At 49.8% G+C, this 10,424-nt stretch overlaps 1 protein-coding gene across 1 annotated transcript in view; it reads left to right on the forward strand.

The window, feature by feature from the left end:
• Positions 1-9,190, forward strand: part of MRPL21 (mitochondrial ribosomal protein L21) — a 113,546-nt gene extending 104,356 nt beyond the window's left edge. Inside the window, exon 7 of the mRNA XM_030199510.1 lies at positions 9,053-9,190. Coding sequence (XP_030055370.1) covers positions 9,053-9,117 — 65 coding nt within the window. The 3' untranslated portion in view covers positions 9,118-9,190. The remainder of the gene's footprint in view (positions 1-9,052) is intronic.
• Positions 9,191-10,424: the final 1,234 nt, after the last annotated feature.

Raw genomic sequence — 10,424 nt, forward strand, 5'->3', positions numbered from 1 at the left:
TGGCATCGCTTGCGGTACCAGAGTCGGCAGCCACCCGGGTCGACTCTCCATTGTCGTCGGTGGAGGATGCTTTACCGGAGTCTCTCAGGGAGTCGACTTCTCGACACCGTCATCGAGGTTGTCATACCTCCACATCGAGACAGGCTCAGATCTGGGCTGCTCTTTCTGAGCTTTTGGCCCCATCCGATGATGGCTCATCTGATGAAGATGACAGACCTGGAGTTTTCTCTGCTGAGGACTCTCTAGGTCTTCCATCTGATCCAACTTCCTCACCTCAGAAGCAGCTCTCCCCTCCGGAAAGTTTGTCTTTCTCCTCTTTTGTGCGGGAAATGTCTGAGGCCATTCCCTTCCCTGTGGAGACTGTGGATGAGCCGAGGGCTAAGATGCTCGAGGTCCTGGATTATCAAGGTCCCTCTGTTCTGTTCCAGACTACAGGCCCACGGCAGGCTAGCGTCGGATGCCTTTCTTCTTCATTGGGGGACAGGCCTTCTGTATGCGTATCCTCCCATACCTCTGGTGGGGAAGACTTTGCTGAAACTCAAGCAAGACCGAGGGTCCATGATTCTGATAGCGCCGTTTTGACCCTGTCATATCTGGTTCCCTCTTCTTCTGGAGTTATCTTCCGAAGAACCATGGAGATTGGAGTGTTTTCCGACCCTCAATACTCAGAACAAGGGGGCACTTCTACATCCCAACCTCCAGTCTCTGGCTCTCACGGCCTGGATGTTGAGAGCTTAGAATTCGCCTCCTTGGGTCTTTCTGAGGGTGTCTCCCGAGTCTTGCTTACTTCCAGGAAAGATTCCACTAAAAGGTGTTACTCCTTTTAATGGAAGAGGTTTGCCATCTGGTGTGACAGCAGGGCCCTAGATCCTTTTTCTTGTCCTACACAGACCTTGCTTGAATACCTTCTGCACCTATCAGAGTCTGGTCTTAGTAAGGGTTCACCTTAGTGCGATTAGTGCTTATCATCGTCATGTAGAAGGTAAGCCCATCTCTGGACAGCCTTTAGTTGTTCGCTTCATGAGAGGTTTGCTTTTGTCAAAGCCCCCTGTCAAACCTCCACCAGTGTCATGGGATCTCAATGTCGTTTCACCCAGCTGATGAAAGCTCCTTTTGAGCCACTGAATTCCTGCCATCTGAAGTATTTGACCTGGAAGGTCATTTTCTTGGTGGCTGTTTCTTCAGCTCGTAGAGTCCGTGAGCTTCAGGCTCTAGTGGTTCATGCTCCTTATCTTAAATTTCATCTTAACAGAGTAGTCCTCTACACGCACCCTATGTTCCTGCCGAAGGTGGTGTTGGAGTTCCATCTGAATCAGTCTATTGTCTTGCCAACATTCTTCCCCCGTCCTCATACCCGCCCTGGCGAAAGCAAGCTGCACACTTTGGACTGCAAAAGAGCATTGGCCTTTTACGTGGAGCGGACAAGCCCCTACAGACAGTCCGGCCAGTTGTTTATTTCTTTTAATTCCAACAAGAGGGGAGTTGCTGTCGGGAAACGCACCATATCTAATTGGCTAGCAGATTGCATTTCCTTCACTTACGCCCAAGCTGGGCTGACTTTGGAGGGCCATGTCACGGCTCATATAATGTTAGAGCCATTGAAGAGATTTGCAAGGCTGCGACGTGGTCATCAGTCGACACATTCACATCTCACTTCTGCCTTCAGCAGGATAGCCGACGCGACAGTCGGTTTGGGCAGTTGGTGCTGCAGAATCTGTTTGGGGTTTAGAATCCAACCCCACTAGACCCATTTTTATTCTGTTCCAGGCTGCACTCCCAGTTAGTTGTTTCTTGTTTCAGGTCAATCTATGTTATGTCCTCGCCGTTGCGAGGCCCAATTGACCACTGTTCATTGTTTTGAGTGAGCCTGGGGGGCTAGGGATACCCCACACGTGAGAATATCAGCCTGCTTGTCTTCAGAGAAAGCGAAGTTTCTTACCTGAAGTAGGTATTCTACGAGGACAGCAGGCTGGATATTCTCACAAACCCTCCCACCTCCCCTTTGGAGTTGTCTTTCTTTATACCTATTGGATTCAACTGAGGAGCGTGACCGTGCGACGGGCGGGAAACTACGTGCGCGCATGCGCAGTATGAACACCACGCGCGGTGGAACGCTCCAGAAGAGACTTTTGCAGATTTTTACTGAAAATCCTCCGGGGGCCGACGTGACGTCACCCACACGTGAGACTATCCAGCCTGCTGTCCTCGGAGAATACCTGCTTCAGGTAAGAAACTTCGCTTTGCAGACCCCAAGGAGCTGTGTAATTTGTACCTGGATGGCAGGGGTATCACCAAGGAGAATAGGAGAAGGGAAAATTACTTGATTTTGATTGGTGAGCAAAAGAACCTTGAATTTGTTCAGATTCAAGATAAGTTTCTCCGAGGACAAGCAGGCTGATATTCTCACGTGTGGGTGACGTCACGTCGGCCCCCGGAGGATTTTCAGTAAAAATCTGCAAAAGTCTCTTCTGGAGCTTTCTACCGTGCGTGGCATTCGTACTGCGCATGCGCGCACGTAGTTTCCAGCCTGTCGCGCGGTCACGCTCCTCAGTTTCTTCTTTTCCACGTCTGAGGAGACACGGAGTTCTTTTTGAGCGCTTCGCGTTTCCTTGCTCCCGGAGTGAAGTTTAATCTCTTCTTCATTGCAGATCGTCTAACTCGTTCCTCTATACGGGATTTTTTCCTTACTTTGTGTCTATTTTTCTGACACAATCGCTTCTTTTGATTTTGCGGAGACTATTTTCCCCGCCATGTCATCGAAGACGCCCAGCGGCTTCAAGCCACGCGTCCGCTGCAACCGGACTATCTCTAGCACTGATCCGCACTCCTGGTGCCTTCAGTACCTTGGGGCCCGACCATCTTCAGGAGAGCTGTAAGTTGTGCCTAAAAATGAAGAAACGCACCCAGCTCTCCAGAGAGGCCCAGAGAGAAAAGCTTTTTGGGTCCGGTGCGTCGACGTCGGTACTGTCGACATCGAGGGCAGCTTTGGCGTCGGGAGACCAGGTAAAGGCTGCCAAAAGACCGATGCACGCTGGGAGCAGTGATGCATCGAGAGGGTCTCCACCCGCCTCAGCGCCTCCTGCTTTGCAGGCCCGCCAAGACCAACCTGTATCGGACCCGGCCCCGAGGAGGCGTGTGGATTCCACGTCCTCTTCACCGGTACCGAGGAGTCTCGATGACGGGCGAAGGCCAAGAAGCACCGTCATCATTCCCCTTCTCGACGTGGTACCGGGAGCTCCGGGTCGTCAAAGCATTCGGCTCCCGAGAAGCATCGACGTCGAGAGGATCACTCTCCCTCTTTGATGGAGGTGTCGGCGCGACGGTTGTCTAGCAGCCCGGTACCGGCTCCCCGACCTCTGCAGGTTCTGTCTCCGAAGCCCAAACCGGCAGCCTTCCTCAACTGCTTCTCTTGATGAGCGCATCAAGGCTTTGTTTCCCAATTTTATGGAAGCAGTGCTGCACCAATTGCATCCAGCACTGGAGGTACCAGTGCCGGAGGCTCCTGCGGCACCTAGCCTTTTGCCTGTGCTGAGGTCTTCTCCGGCATCGCTTGCGGTACCAGAGTCGGCAGCCACCCGGGTCGCCTCTCCTTTGTCGTTGGTGGAGGAAGCTTCACCGGAGTCCCCAGGGGAGTCGACTTCTCGACACCATCATCGAGGTCGCCGTACCTCCATGTCGAGACGTGCTCAGATCCGGGCTGCTCTTTCTGAGCTTTTGGCCCCATCCGATGATGGCTCATCTGATGAAGATGACAGACCTGGAGTTTTCTCTGCTGAGGACTCTCTAGGTCTTCCATCTGATTCAACTCCCTCACCTCAGAAGCAGCTCTCCCCTCCGGAAAGTTTGTCTTTCTCATCTTTTGTGCGGGAAATGTCTGAGGCCATTCCCTTCTCTGTGGAGACTGTGGATGAGCCCAGGGCTAAGATGCTCAAGGTCCTGGATTATCCATCTCCACCTGAGTCTTCTACCACAGTTCCTTTTCATGATACACTCATGGAAGTGCTGTTGAGGAATTGGGAGAAGCCTCTTTCATGCCCAACTGTTCCCAAAAAGGCTGAGTCCCAGTATCGGATGCATGGGGAACCCAGTTTCGTCCGGCCTCAGTTGCCTCATGATTCTGCGGTGGTGTATTCCGCTCTCAGAAGGGCCAAGAGTTCTAGGAACTTTGCCTCGGCGCCCCCGGGGCGGGAACACAGAACTTTGGACTCTTTTGGGAGAAAGGCGTATCAGGCTGGCATGCTCGTGTCCAAAATCCAATCATACCAGCTCTACACGAGCATTCATTTGCGGAACTCAGTGAGGCAGCTTGAGCGCTTGGTTGACACGCTCCCGCCGGAGCAGGCCGAGCCTTTTCGCCAAGTTGTCAGGCAGCAGAAGGCGTGTCGCAAATTCCTGTCCAGGGGTATTTACGATACTTTTTTTTTTTTTTTTGTTACATTTGTACCCCGCGCTTTCCCACTCATGGCAGGCTCAATGCGGCTTACATGGGGCAATGGAGGGTTAAGTGACTTGCCCAGAGTCACAAGGAGCTGCCTGTGCCTGAAGTGGGAATCAAACTCAGTTCCTCAGTTCGCCAGTACCAAAGTCCACCACCCTAACCACTAGGCCACTCCTCCACTTGCGATGTGAAATCCAGATTCTCTGCTATGGGTATAGTGATGCGCACACTCTCATGGCTGCGTGCCTCTAACCTGGAGGAACGAACTCAGCAGAAGATTGCGGATATCCCTTGCCGGGGGATCATCTTTTTTGAGAGAAGGTTGAAGAGTTGATTGATCATCTCTGTCAGCGTGATAACGCTATGGATTCTCTCTCCCGCCGGGCGCCTTCTGCATCTACTTCCTCATCTATGAAGTTTTTTAAAGGGAAGAGAAGTGCTCCCTACGCCTCTAGTGGCCGTAGGTACACTCCTGTTTTTCGATAGCCGGTTCAGGCTCTTCCACAGTGCGCTCATTCTCGTCAACAGCGTGCGCCAAAACAGGCCCCTGCAGCTCCCCAGCAAAAACCAGGGACGGGTTTTTGACTGGCTCCAGTTGAGCATAGCCACCTTAAACGTGTCCATACCAAACGATCTGCCTGACGGAGGGAGGTTACAATTTTTTCACCAAAGGTGGCCTCTCATAACCTCCGACCGGTGGGTTCTTCAAATAGTCCGGTTAGGATATACCCTCAATCTGGAATCCAAACCTCCAAATTGCCCACCGAGAGCCCAGTCCTTCAGCTCTCAATACAGGCAAGTACTTGCAGAGAAACTCTCCGCCCTTCTCAGCGCCAATGTGGTCGAGACCGTTCCACTAGGGCAAGAATGGCTAGGATTCTATTCCAGGTACTTCCTTGTAGAAAAGAAAACAGGGGGGATGCGTCCCATCCTAGACCTAAGGGGCCTGAACAAATTTCTGGTGAGAGAAAAGTTCAGGATGGTTTCCCTGGGCACCGTTCTTCCCATGATTCAGGAAAACGATTGGCTATGCTCTCTGGACTTAAAGGATGCTTACACTCACATTTCGATACTTCCAGCCCACAGGAAGTATCTGCGGTTTCGGCTGGGAACGCAGCACTTTCAGTACTGTGTGCTGCCTTTTGGCTTTGCGTCTGCGCCCAGGGTATTTACCAAGTGCCTGGCAGTTGTTGCAGCGTCTCTACGCAGACTGGGAGTGCATGTGTTCCCTTATCTCGACGATTGGCTGGTGAAGAGCACCTCCCAGGCAGGAGCTTTACAGTCCATGCGGATGACTGTTCAAATGCTGGAGCTACTAGGGTTTGTTATCAATTACCCAAAGTCCCATCTAATCCCAGTTCAGAAATTGGAATTCATAGGGGCTCTGTTGTGCACGAAGACAGCTTGTGCCTATCTGCCCGAAGCAAGAGCGGACAACCTTCTGTCTCTGGTCTCCAGGGTTCAAGCGTCCCACCAGATCACAGCTCGGCAGATGTTGAGACTTCTGGGGCACATGGCTTCCACAGTTCATGTAACTCCCATGGCACGTCTTCACATGAGATCAGCTCAGTGGACCCTAGCTTCCCAGTGGTATCAAGCTACAGGGGATCTAGAGGATGTGATTCAGCTGTCCACCGACTTTCGGAATTCTCTTCAGTGGTGGACAATTCAATCCAATCTGGTTTTGGAGCACCCATTTCAAATTCCTCAGCCACAAAAAGTGCTGACGACGGATGCATCCCTCCTAGGGTGGGGAGCGCATGTAGATGGGCTTCATACTCAAGGAGCTTGGTCTCTTCAGGAAAAGCATCTTCAGATCAACCTCCTGGAGTTGCGAGCGATCTGGAAAGCTCTAAAGGCTTTCAGAGATCAGCTGTCCAACCAAATTATTCTAATTCAAACAGGCAATCAGGTTGCGATGTACTACCTCAACAAGCAAGGGGGTACCGGATCTCGCCTTCTGTGTCAGGAAGCCGTACAGATGTGGCTTTGGGCTCGCCAACACGGCATGTTTCTCCAAGCCATTTATCTAGCCGGCGTAAACAACAGTCTGGCCGACAGGTTGAGCAGGATAATGCAACCTCACAAGTGGTCGCTGAACATGGCTGTAGCCAGAAAGATCTTCCGAGAGTGGGGCACCCTCTCGGTGGATCTTTTTGCCACTCAACTCAATCACAAGGTCCCTCAGTTCTTTTCCAGACTACAGGCCCACGGCAGGCTAGCGTCGGATGCCTTTCTCCTTCATTGGGGGACAGGCCTTCTATATGCGTATCCTCCCATACCTCTGGTGGGGAAGACTTTGCTGAAACTCAAGCAAGACCGAGGGTCTTAGGATTCTGATAGCGCCGTTTTGGCCCCGTCAGATCTGGTTCCCTCTTCTTCTGGAGTTATCTTCCGAAGAACCATGGAGATTGGAGTGTTTTCCAACCCTCATTACTCAGAACGAGGGAGCGCTTCTACATCCCAACCTCCAGTCTCTAGCTCTCACGGCCTGGATGTTGAGAGCTTAGAATTTGCCTCCTTGGGTCTTTCTGAGGGTGTCTCCCGAGTCTTGCTTGCTTCCAGGAAAGATTCCACTAAAAGGTGTTACTCCTTTAAATGGAAGAGGTTTGCTGTCTGGTGTGACAGCAGGGCCCTAGATCCCTTTTCTTGTCGTACACAGACCCTGCTTGAATACCTTCTACACTTATCAGAGTCTGGTCTCAAGACCAACTCAGTAAGAGTTCACCTTAGTGCGATTAGTGCTTATCATCAACGTGTAGAAGGTCAGCCTATCTCTGGACAGCCTTTAGTTGTTCGCTTCATGAGAGGGTTGCTTTCATCAAAGCCCCCTGTCAAGCCTCCTCCAGTGTCATGGGATCTCAATGTCGTTCTCACCCCGCTGATGAAACCCCCTTTAGAGCCACTGAATTCCTGCCATCTGAAGTACTTGACCTGGAAAGTCGTTTTCTTGGTGGCTGTTACTTCAACTCGTAGAGTCAGTGAGCTTCAGGCTCTAGTGGTTCATGCTCCTTATCTTAAATTTCATCATAACAGAGTAGTCCTCCACATGCACCCTAAGTTCCTGCCGAAGGTGGTGTCGGAGTTCCATCTGAACCAGTCGATTGTCTTGCCAACATTCTTCCCCCGACCTCATACCCGTCCTGGCGAAAGCAAGCTGCACACTTTGGTCTGCAAAAGCGCATTGGCCTTTTACGTGGAGCAGACAAGCCCCCACAGACAGTCCGCCCAGTTGTTTATTTCTTTTAATCCCAACAAGAGGGGAGTTTCTGTCGGGAAACACACCATATCTAATTGACTAGCAGATTGAATTGCCTTCACTTATGCCCAAGCTGGGCTGACTTTGGAGGGCCATGTCACGGCTCATAATGTTAGAGCCATGGCTGCGTCAGTGGCTCATCTGAGGTCAGCCACTATTGAAGAGATCTGCAAGGCTGCGACGTGGTCATCAGTCGACACATTCACATCTCACTACGGCCTTCAGCAGGACAGTCGACATGACAGTCGGTGCTGCAGAATCTGTTTGGGGTTTAGAATCCAATTCCAACCCTCCTAGGCCCATTTTTATTCTGTTCCAGGCTGCACTCTCAGCTGTGTCTGGTTTCAGGTCAATCTTTGTTATGCCCTCGCCGTTGCGAGGTCCAATTGACCAATGGTTATTGTTTTGAGTGAGCCTGGGGGCTAGGGATACCCCACACGTGAGAATATCAGCCTGCTTGTCCTCGGAGAAAACGAAGTTTCTTACCTGAAGCAGGTATTCTCCGAGGACAGCAGGCTGGATATTCTCACAAACCCTCCCACCTCCCCTTTGGAGTTGTCTTTCTTTTTAACTATTGGATTCAACTGAGGAGCGTGACCGTGCGACAGGCGGGAAACTACGTGCGTGCATGCGCAGTATGAACGCCACACGCGGTGGAACGCTCCAGAAGAGACTTTTGCAGATTTTTACTGAAAATCCTCCGGGGGCCGACGTGACGTCACCCACATGTGAGAATATCCAGCCTGCTGCCCTCGGAGAATACCTGCTTCAGGTAAGAAACTTCGCTTTATTGTCCTGAAGACAAGATGTAATAAGCCTGAGTTTAGCATTGCTGATCGAAATTTCTTGTTGACTGGAGAGGTTCATGGGCAGAGAATCTGGGTATCATCCTCTTATACGAATATAGTGAGGTTGGATTGATTGGATTATAGTGAGGAGAGGGGTGAGGAAGTAAACAATGTTGGGGAAAGTATCGAACCTTGGGGTTCTCTAGAAGTAAGTGTGTATGGGTTGGATGATGTATTAGATCCAGAACAAAAAAATGTAAAGCCTAATATCAATAAGAGTTGGAGTCTGCGTCAGACAGTAGAAAAATAGAGAAAATGAGGTTGAAGATTCAATGTACCCACTCCACAGCCCTGATTGTGGAAGGTGACTGTGGAAGACTTCTGGAGACAGCAGAGAGTTTGCCTTTAATTATTGTAACGGGATTAGCATAAATTATGTGACTAACTCTGATATCACATGGTTGAATCACTGCAAAGTAATGGAGGAATAACCATGCCTTTTCAAAAAGTATGTGTGGGGTATAACAGTGCACAAGGTCTAATTTTTCTCCCTTTTATTTTTTCCAGTTCTCGTACACCCACAGACTCTCCTACGGATAAACAGCATAGAAATTGCTCCAAATTTATCTTGATTGTTTCTTTTTATAATGTATTAACTGAGAGAAAATATTTTAAAAGCAATAAAAATAAAATGCCTGACAACCAGATGGTTTTTCAAACTTGGGGGGGGGTTTTTTCCAGATATGCAAGCAATTAAATCATGAGAGAAGAGCAGAACCAGACATAGCCAGAGATGATTTCTACCAAGCTTCTCTTTACTCTCTTCATTGCTACTTAGAGTTAGGGGCCAGTGTAATAGTGTGCTGGCTTTGAATGCAGCTTAGCTTTGCTTTTGGACAAATGTTGTGTGCTACTGTGGGTACTCTATGTAAGAATGAGTTTTGTGCATGAGCAGAGTGCCAAGCCTTAGGTAGACATCAGCACACAACTTATATAAATCCCATAAAAATGAAAGTATTAGTCAACACAGATGGGAGAGAGGTGTGCAGAGGACTGTAAGGCAGAACACAGGGGGGCCTTTTACAGAGTGGCGGTAAACCTAACGCGAGCTTACCACTTTCGGGACTGCAGCCGTCCCAATTTGACTGCCGGCGGTAGTCCCGCCCCAAGCGCACCATTTCCGGGGAAAAAGAAAAAACCCTGAAGTGGTTTGTGCGGCAGTAATCTGGCATCGCTGTGAGCTACCTGTTTAGTGCGAAAGCCCTTATCGCCACCCCGTCGCATAGCCATGAGGTAAGAGTTCTCTTACTGTATGGCCATGTGTGCTGGGGGCTTTTTTTTACCCACTGCGGTAAAAAGGACCCTGGCTTTAGGGAAAAATGGCCCCTGCTGCCAGAGCAGGGCCCTTTTTCTGCAGCTTGGTAAAAGGGCCCCATGGTTTTCTAATACTAAGGCTTTGTCCAAGGTCAGGTCTTTATCTGCCATCATTTACTATGTTACTGTTGGGTGGCGATGTCCGTATTTGGAAAGTAAAACCAGTGCAGAGCGGACTTCTACGGTCTGTGCCCTGATTGTGACTGAATAGATATGGATGGGCTTGAGTGTAAATTTTAAGGGGCTTCAACGTTAGCTTCAGAATTTTTAGTACAGGAACAGTGCTGGGCAGACTTTTACAGTCTGTGCCCTGAGAAAAGCAGGGACAAATCAAACTCTGGTGTACATATAAACTTACATGCCATGTAAAATGAGTTTAACTTGTTGGGCAGACTGGATGGACCGTTCAGATCTTTATCTGCCATCATTTACTATGGTACTATGTCCAAGGAGAAGTTGAAGGTTAGTTCATGCTTGTGTGGTAGAATTAGTGAGGATTCTATGCTTTTTTACTGCAAAGTATACAGGACCCATGCCTTTTTTTTTTCTTCTTGCAAGAAATATC

The sequence above is a fragment of the Microcaecilia unicolor genome, chromosome 4, assembly GCF_901765095.1.
Source record: "Microcaecilia unicolor chromosome 4, aMicUni1.1, whole genome shotgun sequence".
NCBI classification, from domain to species: Eukaryota; Metazoa; Chordata; class Amphibia; order Gymnophiona; family Siphonopidae; genus Microcaecilia; species Microcaecilia unicolor.